At 44.3% G+C, this 16,828-nt stretch overlaps 1 protein-coding gene and 1 long non-coding RNA gene across 2 annotated transcripts; one reads left to right on the forward strand and one right to left on the reverse strand.

Annotated features, from left to right (window-relative positions):
- The first annotated feature begins 3,063 nt into the window (after nt 1-3,063).
- Nucleotides 3,064-6,913, forward strand: LOC100274915 (uncharacterized). Its single transcript, NR_159974.1, has 3 exons — nt 3,064-3,949; nt 5,566-5,729; nt 6,755-6,913. It is a non-coding gene; the product is annotated as an uncharacterized lncRNA (long non-coding RNA).
- LOC118473560 (uncharacterized) lies at nt 3,070-4,072 on the reverse strand. Its single transcript, XM_035963401.1, has one exon. The coding sequence runs from the start codon at nt 3,941-3,943 to the stop codon at nt 3,404-3,406; it is 540 nt and encodes a 179-aa protein (XP_035819294.1). The 5' UTR covers nt 3,944-4,072; the 3' UTR covers nt 3,070-3,403.
- Nucleotides 6,914-16,828: the final 9,915 nt, after the last annotated feature.

Consider the following 16,828-nt stretch of genomic DNA (forward strand, 5'->3'; position numbering starts at 1 on the left):
CTTAATTTGACCGCTAGTGCAACTTGGGTTTGTTTTCGTGCTTGTGTGCTGGTAGAATGTAGGTAGTTTGTTTGCATAAACCCAAAGCTAGGTCATGTCCTCGTTTAGTGAACCATAACCCAAATCGTCATCAATCCTCCAAAAATTCCTCCAAGTCTCCAAGCATGGATGAGTTCGAGTTTCTCGTTACTACTCCATGACCGCTTAGATAAGCTTTTTGTTGGATGTAAAATGCACGCAGACTTAAAATAAGGATCTTGAGTACGTGTTCTTGTCGTTTAATATGTGACTCTTTTGTAGTAATTTTTCCATCCAAAATCATGCCTTTACTCGCTTGGTGCAAGTTGATGTTTCTATTCCACTTCGTATCATCTTGGGGACCATGTCGTTATTTTATCAACCTAACCCGGGAAAGGAATGCCCAATAAATTTTCTTGAATTTAATGCCTTTGGTTTCCTCGTATCTCTCGAAGGCATACCAATTTAATCTTCTGATCGTTTTCCCCTCTATATTTAATCAGACACTAATCGTTGACTTGATAATCTCTGCGATGGACATAGAAATATGATTGGGCTGAATTAACAATCTCCCATCGCACTCCTTCATAATAAATCTATTGAAAATCAAAATCTATCCATGTTTAATGGTGTGATAAAATCACCCTTTTCATGTGCGGTCTCTTTTCTCTTGACTTTGGTGGTGATTGCACACATACAAGTTCCCTTTGCATCCTTTACTGTAAAGGTGAAGCCTTGAAGCTTTTTAGTGTTGGAAGACAGCTAATTAGTTCTCAAAATGGAGAATTGATTTTCCCTGCTGCTGAGATACAGGAGTTTGTTCATACACTCTCTTATTTAATCCATGTATTCCTGAACCAAGTCAGTTCATCTTGCATGAAGAAACGGATGAACAACCTGACCAAATGGATTTCTACCCAAACGCATGATCTCTTGTTAACCAATGTGAACTCTCGACCATTGGATTGCTAATGGGTAATAAGACAAAGTTTCTCAGTGTCAAAAGTAGTTCAACAAGTTGGTTTTACTAACTTGTAACTGCATTGCGAACAAAGATTGAGTTTAGAGATCGTTTTATCGAGTTGTCTAAACTCACTTTAGTTCAGCCTATCCTGAAGAAACCCTTATCAAGATCAGGTGAAGGTTATGAACATATGCGCAGATCTTGTGCCATATTGGATTAGATTATGAGCATATGCATCTTAACTCTACATTGTTGGCCGAGGTACTTTACCATCCTCAGCTAACTGGTAACAGCCTGACCACAGTTCTAGTCGTGTCTCGATCGTCTCACATGTGATTTCCCAACATATGTGGTTTGATAGAGTTATGCTAGCGCTAGAAGAAGTTGGTCTTTGGTGAAGTCAACAATTGTTGTTCGCCTTCACTAATGTATTCCCCAAATCTCTATCATATTTATTGAGCTCGAAATCCCTGGATAACCACGGGTAACCATGATGTTGTTTGATATCCACACTTGTCTTATGTCCCATGGATTTCCAATGCTAGTTTATCAACAAACCTCTTTCTGTGTGTTTTACCCAAGAAGTTGCAACTAATTCCGTTTGGGTAAAGTCGCATATCTACAACTCGTTCAACAGACTCAGATAGTACAGTGTCATTAGAAAAAGCAAACTGCACATATGGAACCTTATGTGTTCTTTTGTCAGTTATAACTTGTTTGTTGACGTCTCTAGTTAAACTAAAGTGATATGTGCTATACCCACTAGAGAAGCAACATTTTGAGATGCTCGTCTTTGCTTGGAATTAGTTTATGCTATCACTATTATGGACAGGGTTATACGCCTCTCTACTCTTAGAAGTCTTTCGTTCTGAATCTCGGGACGAGATTCTTTTAAGGGGGGAAGGTTGTAACACCCCAGGTGTTTATCGTCTACTCGACCACGAGTGCGGACATTAACACGTGATAGCTGTGAATGTAAAAGTCACTAAATTTTAATCATCCTCGTCTATCACGATTTCGATATCGTGCCTGTCTCCATCTGTCTAAATGTTCTTAATTTATTCTGCAAAAAAAATTTAGACTTAAGTAATTTTCGGAACACCGAATCCAATATCGTTTGGGTTGAGCCATCGACGTCTTGCCCAAACTCTAATCCTTGAAATCGAATTTGGTTCCTTAAATTTCGTTTGAAATTCTTTCATGTTTGCGTTGCACGTGTCTCTTGGTGGCCCGACATTGTGACGCGTGTGGCGGGCGCAACCCTGTGTGTGACAACACACAACTTCTCATTTACGTGAAAGACACGTATCGTCTCCACGGAGGTCCCCGTGTGCACCTTATCTCTCTACCACTATCCCTTTTGTTTATCCAAATCGGCCACCGATTCAACTCTTCACTACGTGTCGCGCTTTCCGTCACTCCGCTGTCGCATGTCCGATGTGCTAGCGAGTGTAAAATTTGGGTATCGATTGATTCCATAAATCTGGACTGCACGTGTTATTCGAGGAAAACACACACAAAGTAGATAATTGAGGTTGGTTTCATCCTGCACGCTATTTATGGCAGCGAAATCCAAGTATTTGGTGGCGTGCGAATTTATTTGATCTCAGATAAATCAATGAAACAATACCATCTTGTCCCAGGTAAATTAAGCGGATCTCGACAACTAAAGTTTTTGGTGCAAAATAATTTCGTCTCCCTCGTCTACTGAGAAATCGCGTTTGAGGATTTATAATTGAAATTTATTCGTCCAGTAAGTTATCTGCTCTAAATTAAATCAAGCGCAGTCTGTACTAGTTTGACTGGTATCTTTTGTTTCGTTCGGTTACATCTCGCGCAGACCTAATCTGTGAACTAAATTATCTGTGTAGTCTTTTGTAACAAAAATTGGAGAAAATAAAAAAAAAGAATCTGAATTTCTTTTCTCCCTTCCACCGCCTAAACCCTCTGACTTATCCCCTTCGTGAAGCCACCATTCGTGGTGCCGATCTCATCCACCTCATGCCCAGAAATTTCCGGAATTCTTCCACGTACTCAATTTCTGGAACCTCCCGTACGTCCTCATCACCTGCACAAGCCGACGCTTGTTCTCATCCTCTAGCTGCCGCCCTTGCTTTCCATGGCGGCGCTTCCTGCTGCTGGCAACAGCACCGACCGCCCTCCCTGCTCGCCGTTCCTATTCTCTGGCGCTCGCCCCTGCCCCAGCCATGGACGCCGTCGACCTCGACTTCCTCTGGCCGCGGCATCCGTCCTGCTCCCCGCTCCATCCATTTCTCCCTCCTATGGCGCACTCCTTCCCCTAGTCGCCCATGGCCGCGCCCTCTGCTCCTCCCCCTGGCGTCTCCTTCTCTGGTTACAGCTGTGGAACAGCAGCTGCCCTTGTCCCTCCCTGGCTCTAGCTCTCCAAGCCGATGCTGCTCGCTACCCCTCTCCAAGCTGACGCCCCAACCATGGCACTCTCTGCTCCTCCAAGCCGGCGACCCCTCCTCTCTGGTTCAGCGCAGGGGACTCCCTCCATGGCTGGCGCCCCTGATGGCCGGACCTCCACCTCGCCATTGCCGGTTGCTCCTGCACTAGATTATCTTCAAGCCCGGTCGCGGTATAGCAGCAACAACCATGAAACCCCATCGTGTCGCGCCCTCGACGTGTTCGACAGAATATCGCAGCAAGCAGTGCCCTCCCCTTTTCTGCAGCAAGTGGATGCCCCCAGCCCCTCCCTTGTTCCCATGGCCGACCACCTCTGCTGCTCCCATGGTGATTTCTAAATCCCTTTGTTGTTTTACTAGTTCTTATTAATACCCTGCTGATGTGAGGTTTTATGTGTGTTGATGTGTGCGATATGGAGTAAAATCCTTGGAGAATTAGGTGGAGAAGAAGGTTAAGTTCAACGCTCCTTAGGTGTTCGATGGTATGCTCGAACTGGTGGCCGTCTTCGTTCTTGCTGAAATCGAGTCGGAGCATGATGTGGTGAGCCAAGTCATTTCTCCGACTACTTAGTTAATGAATGATTTGGTTATATAATTATTGTTGTAATGGTATTTGATGTGATGAAATGTTTTAGTTGTGTGCGATAATATGGTTGCCGTTCGAATGGAAAGTAGAATTAATCTATATATGTAATTCGAAAGTGCCAAGCACATGATAATTATAGGAGTAAACTGAATATTTGCTGTTTGGACTTGCTGTTTGGACTGTGTTTAGTTTTAGTATGCAGGTAGTTTAGTGAAATAAATCATGTTTTCTGTGAAAGTGTTATATATAAAAGTTGTAGATAATTTCTTTATCTTGCTTGTGCTAAAATTTCATGACCATAGGTCTAGTAGTTTAGAAGTTATGATTTTTCGAAGTCCAGTTTCAGAATCTGTCCAGATTCTGTACTGATTTCGAAAATGACCTTGTTTGTCCAAGTTAAACTGAGAATCAGCTCTTAGTAATTATAGGAGAATTATAGTACTTTTCTTAAGCCTTCCAACAAATTTTGGATCATCCTTTTTGGTGGTCTAGAAGTCAGGTTATGGCTGTTTGAAATGTGATGTTTGAAGCTGTCAAAATCTGGACAACAATGCTTGTTTGTATTAACTGACTTCGATACACATTGAATTACCTTGAGATGTTTATAAATAAGTTGTAGACAATTTTACTAGCTTTCTAAAAAGTCTAGAATCACCTGATTTGGGTGCCTGAAACTCTAGTTATGAATTAATGAAGTAAGTAGTCGAATTCTGTCCAAATCTGGACAGAAATTGCGTTTAGTACTGTTTGACATTTTTAAATGTCGAATCTCATTGTGATGATAATACCAAAATTATAGAGGATTTTATAAGCTTTCCAAAAAGTCTTAGTTTACTATTTTTGGATGAATATTGTGTAAGTTATGAATAAAACAGTTAACCACTATGCTGCTGTCTAGAAAATCTGCATGTGTTAAACTGATTTCTTGGTGTCATTTTTGTTTGCCTAGGAAGGATTAGTCAATCCTTGATCCTTGATTGATGAAAACTTGTTGCATATGAAGTGTTTATCCAAATTCTTTGTTATATATGGTCAGTTCATTCTTTCTAAATGTTTGCTTTAGACTTGATTGAATTAAGGAGGAGGTAAATACCTTGATGAATGTAAATGAGTTGCGACTATTTAGATTTGTGTAAGTATGGTGAAATCAGTAATACGAAGTAAAATTAAATTAGTTCTGCATGAGCGATGTGTGGTATAAATAATAATGCAAGAGATAAATGTAGCATTTCAATAATTAGCTGATAAGTCTGTTTAGGCTAATTGTGTTAAATGTGTTAGTTTGCTTCTCTCCATATGTTAGTCCTAGAAGCCAGTTATAGTGAATTTAATCGGATGAATCTTTTGTATTATACTCTACCTAAGTACGATAGGACTTGTATTCGTTTAAAGTTTCTCGATGTTTGGGTTAGAACCCGTGGTCGTCCTTGTTGTACTTAGTCATTTGTTGGCGTCTAGTATTTTCTCACAAGTGTTGCAGCGCCTTGTCATTGTGCTTAATTATTTATTGTGTGTAATATGTTGTGTTATTTTTCCTTATGTTTATACATGTGCATTGTACATCTAATTAGGTACGCTAGTTGAAAATCGTGCGAAGCGAAGGGTGTGGATCAAAACAACTCACAAGACGATGTCGGCCGATGATCCTGAAGCTAGATGAACTAAGCGGGTGTCAGAATAAAAGTTGATCGTCAAGTGGCCATCATCTAACAACACTAACATAGTGTTATCCCAGGCAAGCCCCGGTGCATTTGCCACCTTCCTTGTATTACAAAATTTTATCACTTATATGCTGCATTAGGTAATAGGAGTTGAATGATTAAACACTTGATGCATTACCATCCTTGAAAGATTGATTATCATACCTTGTTACCTATTTTATAAAAACTAGTAATGCTTAGTTATGCTTATAGATTAAGAAAAATGTTTTTGATCTATGACTCATGATTTTTTAAAAAAGAAAAAGGGCTTGGGATGATGGAGGCATCCTCCGCGGGGATGAATTCATCATTCAAGCAGGGTACCTCTGTCAGGTATCAAACTTTGAGAATTTGTTTAAAATGAGACCAGACGTTGAGCTGGACAGGTCGCCCGTCTGTGTCGTTCAAGGACCGTACCGATCGTAGGCCTGTTGATCTAGGACCTTTTAACTGGCCACATACCTCGTCATGGGTAAGCCTGAACCCGGCTACTCCATATGTGAAAAGACAATCGCGCACTGGGAGTGGAGAGATGGCGGGAGTGGCGTGTACCCACCTGGCACGTGGCTGGATGGTGGAGTACCGTACTCTCGGGTGGCGCGGACCGGTTCACGTAGTGGAGGACCCGTGGGAATGGTAGACATATGCAAGGGTTAAGTGCTACATATGTCGTGTGGTTGGAGATCCCCAGCTGGGTATTAATCGATTCGGATCGCCGTTACTTCTCGGATATGAAGACTGGATCGCTGCCCTTCATCGTAGATAACAAGCGAAACAAAAATTTGGATTTTAAAAGCAACCTAGTGTAGGTCAAGTGAATATCTAGATTAGGAAAATGCTAGATTCAGGCTAGAAGATTCAGTTAATAAACTAACTTGTGAAATAAAACTTGGCTTAAGGACCCACTTCTAGTAAGCTTTTCTGCAAAATGAGTCCTTGAACTTTGATGAGCTTTACCTTGATTCCCAAAAGCCAGCATACCCTTGAGAGTCTTTTCTTTAGTCGGGTAAGTCTTGCTGAGTAATTGCGTACTCAGGGTTTTATTCCCTGTTGTTTTCAGGTTATAATTTTGTTCTGTTGTGGATGGTGCTAAGTGCCGGTGGGCTCGGCCTTCTTATATAAGTATATCCCATCTTTGGCTTCTTTATTGAGGATTGTCACTTAAGCTAGCATGTATTTTAAACCCTATAAGTATTTTATAGATTTTAAATTGTAATTCTTTCGAATCACTTTCTTTTGTAATCACTCCGATAATTGTATAATGTAAACTTATTGTAACATGTAATCATTTTGCAATAAAGAATTTATTTCCGCTACAAATGTTGGTATGTGATTTGTGTTTACTTAATCTTGCGATCCTGGTTGTTCGTGGTTTATCCGGGGTCCTCGGGGCATCGGACAGATCCTGTTAAGTTGTTTGGTGCACACGCATAGCTGTTTGAGGTCTTTGAGACAAGGACAGGTGCATGTGGGCCCGATAACTTGGGAGGTTCTGCCACATCTTAGAATAACCTTAATCACCTCGTGGTCATCCCACTTTTTGCTCCCGAGGTTGCGCACATGATTCACCAAGGTCTTGAGCCGGTTGTACATATCTTGTGGCTCCTCCCCTTGGCGAAGACGGAAGCGACCGAGCTCCCCCTCGATCGTTTCCCACTTAGTGATGTTGGTGAGTTCATCACCCTCGTGTGTCGTCTTGAGCACGTCCCAAACTTCCTTGGCGCTTTTTAGTCCTTGCACCTTGTTGTACTCCTCCCTACTTAGAAAGGCGAGGAGTATGGTTGTGGCTTGGGAGTTGAAGTGCTCGATTTGGGCCACTTCGTCCTCATCATAATCCTCATCCCCTACGGATGGTACCTGTGCTCCAAACTCAACAACATTCCATATACTTTTGTGGAGTGAGGTTAGATGAAATTTCATTAAATCACTCCACCTAGCATAGTCTTCACCGTCAAAGGTTGGCGGTTTGCCTAATGGAACGGAAAGTAATGGAGTATGTCTAGAAGTACGAGGATAGTGTAAGGGGATCTTACTAAACTTCTTGCGCTCACGACGCTTAGAAGTTATGGAGGGCGCGTCGGAGCCGGAGGTAGAAGGTGATGAAGTGTCGGTCTCGTAGTAGACCACCTCCCTCATCTTCTTTATTTTGTCGCCACTCCGATGCGACTTGTGAGAAGAAGTCTTTTTCTCCTTCTTCTTCTCCTTCTTCTTCTCCTTGTTGTGGGACTCTTCCGATGAAGCCTTCCCGTGGCTTGTAGCGGGCTTGTCGCCGGTCTCCATCTCCTTCTTGGCGAGTTCTTCCGACATCGCTTCGAGCGGTTAGGCTCTAATGAAGCACCGGGCTTTGATACCAATTGAAAGTCGCCTAGAGGGGGGTGAATAGGGCGAAACTGAAATTCTTAAAAATAATCACAACTACAAGCCGGGTTAGCGTTAGAAATATAATTGAGTCCGCGAGAGAGGTTGAAAAACAAATCGCAAGCGAATAAGGAGTGAGACACGTGGATTTGTTTTACCGAGGTTCGGTTCTCGCAAACCTACTCCCCGTTGAGGTGGTCACAAAGACCGGGTCTCTTTCAACCCTTTCCCTCTCTCAAACGGTCCCTCGGACCGAGTGAGCTTTCTCTTCTCAAATGCTTGGAACACAAAGTTCCCACAAGGACCACCACAAGATTGGTGTCTCTTGCCTCAATTACAAGTGAGTTTGATCGCAATAAAGAATCAAGAAAGAAGAAAGCAATCCAAGCGCAAGAGCTCGAAAGAACACAAGCAAATCTCTCTCTCTAATCACTAGGGCGTTGTGTGGAGTTTGGAGAGGATTTGATCACTTTGGTGTGTCTAGAATTGAATGCTAGAGCTCTTGTAAGTAGTTGAAGAAGTGGGAAAACTTGGATGACTTGAATGTGGGGTGGTTGGGGGTATTTATAGCCCCAACCACCAAACTAGTCGTTTGGTGGTGGCTGACTGTCGTATGGCACACCGGACAGTCCGGTGCACACCGGACATGTCCGGTGCGCCAGCCACGTCATCAGGCCGTTGGGATTCGACCGTTGGAGCTTCTGACTTCTGGGCCCGCCTGGCTATCCGGTGTACACCGGACAAGTACTGTAGATTGTCCGGTGCACCGTCTCGCGCGTGCCTGACTTCTGCGCGCTTCTGGCGCGCATTAAATGTGCCTGCAGGTGACCGTTGGCGCGAAGTAGCCGTTGCTCTGCTGATTCACCGGACAGTCCGGTGTACACCGGACAGTCCGGTGAATTATAGCGGAGCAATTTCCCGAGGCTGGCGAGTTCCAGAGCCGCTCTTCCCTGGGGCACCGGACAGTCCGGTGAATTATAGCGGAGCGCCTCTGGATTTTCCAGAAGGTGATGAGTATGACTTGGAGTCCTCTGGTGCACCGGACAGTCCGGTGCGCCAGACGAGAGGTGCCTTCGGTTATCCCTTGCTCTCTTTGTTGAACCCCATACTTGGTCTTTTTATTGGCTAAGTGTGAACCTTTGACACCTGTATAACTTATACACTAGAGCAAACTAGTTAGTCCATTTATTTGTGTTGGACAATTCAACCACCAAAATCAATTAGGAACTAGGTGTAAGCCTAATTCCCTTTCAGGTGGGCTTTGTCGCTCCGTTGGGCAACACAAGATGTTAAATGTTAAAGCCCATCGTCCTTCGAAACATTATTTCCCTTAGGATATAATGATCTTCAGACGAAGGTCATGAAGGACATACCTTCATCAATGCAGTATATGATAAAATAGAAGGAGAAACGTATGGTGTGTAGAAAACAACATAAACAATCATATCATATCATTTATTCTTAATTATACAATCATGGAAAGGTAAGAACAATATTGGATTACAAAAGTACCTTCGGCTTGATAGAAGGCAAGAGAGTACAAGTGTGACGCGAAAGCGAGTACAAGTCAGTGTGAACAGTACGGGGGTACTGTTCACCTATTTATAGGCACAGGACACAGCCTATGAGAAATTACAATCATGCCCTTTACATTTACTATTGGCCTATAGAAAAATCTATGAGGACTGAATAGCTTTTTCCCTTTTAAGTCGGTTTCCTTTTCTGCGATTTAGCCGAAGCTCCCTTGCGCACAGCTTCAGAGATACCTCATTGTGTACGCTTTTATCATGAATCCAAAGATACATGTCCATAAACCATACTTGGAAGACATTGTTAAGTTATGTTTTTGAGGACCTTCGGAGGACGAAGGCCCCTAACACAATGTGTAAGTACACTGCCTTCATACCTCTTAGAGTATAAAACCACACCATCTGCAAATATCACTTTAATGAATGCATATGAATGCAATGCATATGTCCTCTACCTTCATACCTCTAAGGGTATGAAGCCCCATCGTACCCCTCCTCGGGCAACGTACGATGCTAAGTTGTACGGGTACGGTCGGACCATAGGTCACGACAAAACTTCAGATGCAAGTGAATCATGCAATGTATATGGCATGCTGCATTTATCAATATACTTCACTTCCTTCATATACAATACAAACCTCAAACAATACTTCGTTTACCTTCAGATACAATACAAACCTCAAATAATACTTCGTTTACCTTCAGACACAATACAAACCTCAAATATTACTTCATTCACCTTCAGGGGTGTGAATTAATCTCGTGGGTCATACTCGAATCTTCATCATCATCAATATATGATTAAGCATCAATATAATACAATCAAGTAAAGCATCACCATAGAGTTCAATTATGAAAGAATTCGATGATTCTGAATATTAGAGTGTAGACGATGAAACAACAAGTCAAAACGGTAGCAACCACCGCTACATTCACTTGCCTTCATCGAAGAAGAAAAATGTACTAGGCATGATCCGGAGTGTAGACACCTGCTGTGGGGCATAAAACTTAGTACATATATTTCACAAACATTTTCCGACAATCAACAAATCGCTCCTACACTTGAAACCAAGACCTGGTGGAATGACTCCCACCCTGAACCACATGCCAAACAGCAGCAGCGCTGTTTGTTAATTTTGTATCTTTAAAATTATAACAGTGGTGATATCAAACAAATACTCTAGGAGTTTTTACACAAAATACTCTACAACTTCGGTATTCAATGGATAATTAAATTTTGCCATCTATAAGTTCTAAAACATCTGACAAGATAACTGACTGAATCTGTTTCAGACAGCAGCATAGTTAACTTCAAATTTGATATCTCCCAAATTACTCAACAAAAAATTATGAAATTCTTCTGACAGTAAGAACTTTTATCCGTCTACAAAAGTCTCCATAGTTGGAAGAGCCAATTCGGCTATTTACTAGATGAAACCTACCAGTGAACAGACCTGCTCATTTTTGTCAGGTAAACAGGAACAGCCACAGTAAAACAAACATAACTGGAGTTTCAAAATTCATATGAATGCACTCTTTAACAATATGGAAAGCTTATGAAATTATATACAACTTCTGTTACCAACCTAAAGTTTAATTCTGTTGATAAAATTGCCTAAATCTTAAGAGAACAGATTCTACACAGAATTGTGAGACTGAAAAACTGCTATAATCAAACTGCAATTACTTTCTGATCTGATGTCCGATTTAGGTGTTCTTCACGGCCACGGAAATATATACAAATTATCTACGACTCATATATAGACTTTTTATTTTTTTGAGACAACTAAGACCACGGAAAACTAGTATGAACAGAAACTATCGAATCTGTCATTCTGCAGAAAACTAAATTCGAGATCAAAACCTAACCCCACATCTAATCCAACCTCTAATCCTTTAATCTCCGTGATACACAACCTCCAAAAGCACATAATTACAGGGAGGAACAAGGATTTCATCCATACCTAGGTTTTCCCCAAGAAAATCTTCAAGAAGAGATGGGGAAGAACATCTCCTTGATCCTCTCTCCCTCTTCAATTCAACGTGCTCCTCCTCTTCTCGATCCTTGCTGCGTGGGGGGGAGATCTAGAGGGAGGAGGAAGTCGTGGAAAGGGTAGAGGGCTGCTTCCCAAGGGGAGGAGAGGGAGGGGGGCGGCGGCCAAAGGGGTGGAAAGGGTGGGGGCGACTGCAACCAACTGGGAGAAGGGGAGGGGGTCGGCTAGGGTTGGGAAGGGGGGCTCCCATCCATCGGATCGAGATCAAAGGCCCAACACGCTCTCCCATCTGAGCTCCCTACCCCTGCGGAAAAAAATGCCAAAAGATCTACTTTTTCCCTGAGGAATGCCTCCTGAAACTCCAAACCCCAATGCCACAGAACATGAAAGAAAAGAGAAAAAGAAATTTAACTTCTTTTTCAGAAAATTGGATATCACACTCTACCCCCCTTAAAAAGAATTCGTCCTCGAATTCGACCACTCCAAGCAAAGCATCCAAGGTACCCGTTATAGCACCATCATTCAAAACATGGGTCCATTATTGGTCTTAATTAACACAAGAACTTCTACCTCGGACTAATTGTCTAAGGAAACTACACAACCTGATATCCAGCATGAATCAACATGCAATGAAGCTCAAAGCAAGTCATAGATGCAATCAACACTACGATTTCACACCATCGAATTTGGATGCAGCTATACATCAACATCAATGTCTTCAAACAACACTCTTTTATGAAGGGGTAATATGCACTAAGCACAACCCTTACCAGCTTCAACAATTCATTTTAATTCAATGGTGAAACATCTACACCAGATTAATGTATAAGAAGATCAAATACCTCGCCTCAAAGCACCACAAAACAAGTGGTTCTATTGAAACAAAACTCCTAATCATCCTAAAGCTTGTTCTTGCCATCATGAAAAGATAATCATGTAATCTCACATTCTTTGCACCCCACAAAAGGGAGAAAGTCTACAGAACTAATGGAGCAATAAAGCCGACAAGAAGCCAATAACATTCTACGCGGCACAGTTCATCGAAGAAATGCCAAAACTCCACAAAGAGCACTGACAGCACAACAACAACACAATACTTGCTTAATCAATGTCACTATACTTCATCCAAAACTCAACTAAGAAAAATATCCAAACTAGTAAGGTTAACCTACACATAACATAAGTCTTCATCTACTGTAGTTCAGAAACTTACATTTCATTCTATCATACGATGCACTCAAAGTACCAGACATACAGGGTCAATAATAACCCCGTAATTCTTCACACATTTGACAAACATCTCAAACTGATGTAAAAACCACATCATTTAGGAATAGGTGACTAACCACACCCAACCAACTCTAGGCTAGGCAATGACTTCATTCAAACCAATAGATAAGTGGTCCAACAATGGCTCCACAAGCATGCATCAGGGAGATAACCATTAGATCCTCAACGTATTAATATATAATCAATGGATCAAGAAAATCAAAGATTTATTCTACAATGAGCATGACTAACATGCAACCACTTTAAACCACATCTAGGCTTTGTGGCTACTAAAACACAAGATAGAAGGGAGACATGTAAACCACTCTGGCTAGCTATGTAAAGACTTCCCCCAAAATCCATATAAAAGTACCAATATTCATTTCTTTCAGAACTGGTTTCTCAGCATAAACAATCATTCCTTACAAAGATAGTTGGAGCTATCCACCAACCGCCCAACAACTTAAATCCAAATCGATGGTTACCTTGTAACCCAAAACACGCAATTCACACTCCTCTTAGAAACATCCTCAATCAAACATATATAACAATATTATTGTAATAAAACTCAACCATGAAAAACATGTTGACAACAACATAGGCATACATGTATATCACAAGCATAATAACAACTTCAATCTCACAAAAGACCAGCAATATCAATCGTATTAATACAACAATATCAAAATTTAGAAATGAATTATATCAGGCATTAAGTCATAACAACTTACCACATCACCGTAAAGGAATAGGGAGGGTGAAATTATATCATCTGCACTTCAAAGACATTAACATATATCAAAGATATTTGAACCCATACCCTTCCTATATGTGCAAGTGTGTCAAATTTATCTTCAAATTGCCAAGAATCTAAAGCTTATGCTTTGATACCAACTGTAAAACCCCGGGATCCACAAACACCCTGAAATGCTACTAAACTACACAACTATCATTCATATATAAAATTTTGACAGCATCTCCTTTGAAAATTTGCATAAACGTGGAAGCAACAGAGTATAAACAGATATCATGATAAGAAAACATACTAGACATTAATAATCTGCTAGTAATGGGAAGATAACCATAACGTCATAAACTGAATTAACTAGTGTGCACGACTAGTTAAAAACAAACATCCTTGACAAGAAGTTTCTAATTAAATCATGGCTGTGCCTAGGCAGCATTATTATGAGAGTGACGGTGGACGTGCTGCTACTTCCCTCATTCCCAACATGAATCAAGTACCTGCATTGAGTAATGCAAGAGTGAGATGAAAACATCTCAGCAAGTAAATTATTTTGACGAGATATTTAAACCAAAAATTGAATTAATCAACATTTTAAAGGGATCACAATTGAGATAAAAAAATTGAATTAATCAACATTGTAAATTGCATCTTCTAGTATGTGATATACAGATGAACAATAAACAGCTAATCTGGGATATGACGGTTATGAGTATAAACAAATGTAACGTGGCTAGCCCTTTTCATACAAAAACATAGAAAATAGAAAGGAAAACATTTATTTCAATCTTACTTCAGATTAGTTAGGAAAGATGAATACACAAGACATTCAAACATGTTAAAATGTTAATCGAACATTAGTAGTTCCAAAATAAAAAAGTTACATAAGACATTCACGATGTTGCCATGTAATACCCAAAATTTTGGAAAGAATTGTCGGCGTTTCGAGACCGGGGGGTCCCTGGGCCGACGAGTGAGTGTCGCCGCGTGCCCCAGCCCAGATGGGTCGAGCGCGAGGGCGAGCGCGAAGGGGGGAGAGCGAGGCGACCGGAGACCGGCGTGAGAGAGGTGGGAATCCCGCGGCCTTCGTGTTCGTCCCGCGCCCAGGTCGGGTGCGCTTGCAGTAGGGGGTTACAAGCGTCCACGCGGGAGAGGGAGCGAGCGGCTCCAAGCGAGCGCCTGTCTCGCCCTCGTCCCCGCGCGGCCCACCTTCTCTAAGAGGGCCCTGGTCCTTCCTTTTATAGGCGTAAGGAGAGGATCCAGGTGTACAATGGGGGGTGTAGCAGAGTGCTACGTGTCTAGCGGAGGGGAGCTAGCGCCCTAAGTACATGCCATTGTGGCAGCCGGAGAGATTTTGGCACCCAGCTGGTGTGATGTCGTGGCCATCGGAGGAGCGATGGAGCCTGGCGGAGGGACAGCTGTCGGAGCGGTTGGGTCCTTGTTGACGTCCTCTTGCTTTTGTAAGGGGGCTGAGAGCCGCCGTCGTCACAGAGTATGCGGGGCGCCATCATTGCCTATCTGGCGGAGCTAGCCAGATGGGACACCGGTCTTGTTCCCAGCGGCCCGAGTCAGCTCGGGGTAGGGTGATGATGGCGCCTCCTGTTGACGTGGCCGGTCTGCGCCCTAGGTTGGGCAATGTGGAGGCTCCTCCGAAGCCGAGGTCGAGTCTGTCTTCCGTGGCCGAGGCCGAGTCCGAGCCCCTTGGTCGGGCGAGGCGGAGGCCGTCGGCTGAGGCCAGGGCGGAGTCCGAGCCCTGGGGTCGGGCGAAGCGGAGTTCGTCGTCTTCTGGGGCTGAGCCCGAGTCCGAGCCCTGGGTCGGGCGGAGCAGAGTTCGCCGTCTTCTGAGGCTGAGCCCGAGTCCGAGCCCTGGGTCGGGCGGAGCGGAGTTCGCCGTGTTCTGGGGCTGAGCCCGAGTCCGAGCCCTAGGTCGGGCGGAGCGGAGTTCGCCGTCTTCCGGGACTTAGCCCGAGTCCGAGCCCTGGGTCGGGCGGAGCGGAGTTCGCCGTCTTCCAGGACTTAGCCCGAGTCCGAGCCCTGGGTCGGGCGAAGCGGAGCTTCCTATGGTGCCTTCTGCAGGGCCTGACTGCCTGTCAGTCTCACTCTGTCAAGTGGCACTGCAGTCGGAGTGGCGCAGGCGGCGCTGTCCTTCTGTCAGGCTGGTCAGTGGAGCGGCGAAGTGACGGCGGTCACTTCGGCTCTACCGGGGGGCGCGCGTCAGGATAAAGGTGTCAGGCCACCTTCGCATTAAATGCTCCTGCGATTTGGTCGGTCGGTGCGGCGATTTAGTCAGGGTTGCTTCTTAGTGAAGGCAGGGCCTCGGGCGAGCCGGGAATATGTTCGCCGTTGGAGGGGGGCCTCGGGCGAGACGGAAATCCTCCGGGGTTGGCTGCCCTTGTCCGAGGCTAGGCTCGGGCGAGGCGTGATTGAGTCGCTCGAATGGACTGATCCCTGACTTAATCGCACCCATCAGGCCTTAGCAGCTTTATGCTGATGAGGGTTACCAGCTGAGAATTAGGAGTCTTGAGGGTACCCCTAATTATGGTCCCCGACAGTAGCCCCCGAGCCTCGAAGGGAGTGTTAGCACTCGCTTGGAGGCTTTCGTCGCACTTTTTTGCAAGGGGACCAGCCTTTCTCGGTTGCATTTTGTTCCGGTGGGTGCGCGCGAGCGCACCCGCCGGGTGTAGCCCCCGAGGCCTCGGAGGAGTGGTTTCACTCCTTCGAGGTCTTAATGCCTCGCGTAATGCTTCGGCTGGTCTGGTTGTTCCCTCATGCGAGCTGGCCGTAGCCCGGGTGTACGGTCGGGTTCCAAGTTCTCGGGCTGGTATGTTGACGCTGTCAACGGTTCGGCCGGAGCCGGGTTTGCGAGAGCAGCCCCCGAGCCTCTGCACAGGGCGAGAGGGCGATTAGGGACAGACTCGGCTTTTTTACATACGCCCCTGCGTCGCCTTTTCGCAAGGAGGAGGGGGGAAAGCGCCATGTTGCCCTCGATGGGCGCCGAACATGGTGTCTCCGGTGAGCTGCAAGCGGGTAATCCGAGTGGACGTCCGTGCCCCGTTCGTTAGGGGTCGGCTAGGGGCCCAGAGGCACGCCCAAAAGTACCTGTGGGTGATCTGCCAGACCCGGTCCCCTGGCGACGGGGTCCGAGGGCTCGATGCCTCCCTCTGATGGGATTCCGTTACAAGATCGCTCCCGCTGGTCTCGGAAATGTCCTAGGGTACCTCGGGAGCGCAGCCCGAGCC

The sequence above is a fragment of the Zea mays genome, chromosome 10 (assembly GCF_902167145.1).
Source record: "Zea mays cultivar B73 chromosome 10, Zm-B73-REFERENCE-NAM-5.0, whole genome shotgun sequence".
Lineage (NCBI taxonomy): Eukaryota > Viridiplantae > Streptophyta > Magnoliopsida > Poales > Poaceae > Zea > Zea mays.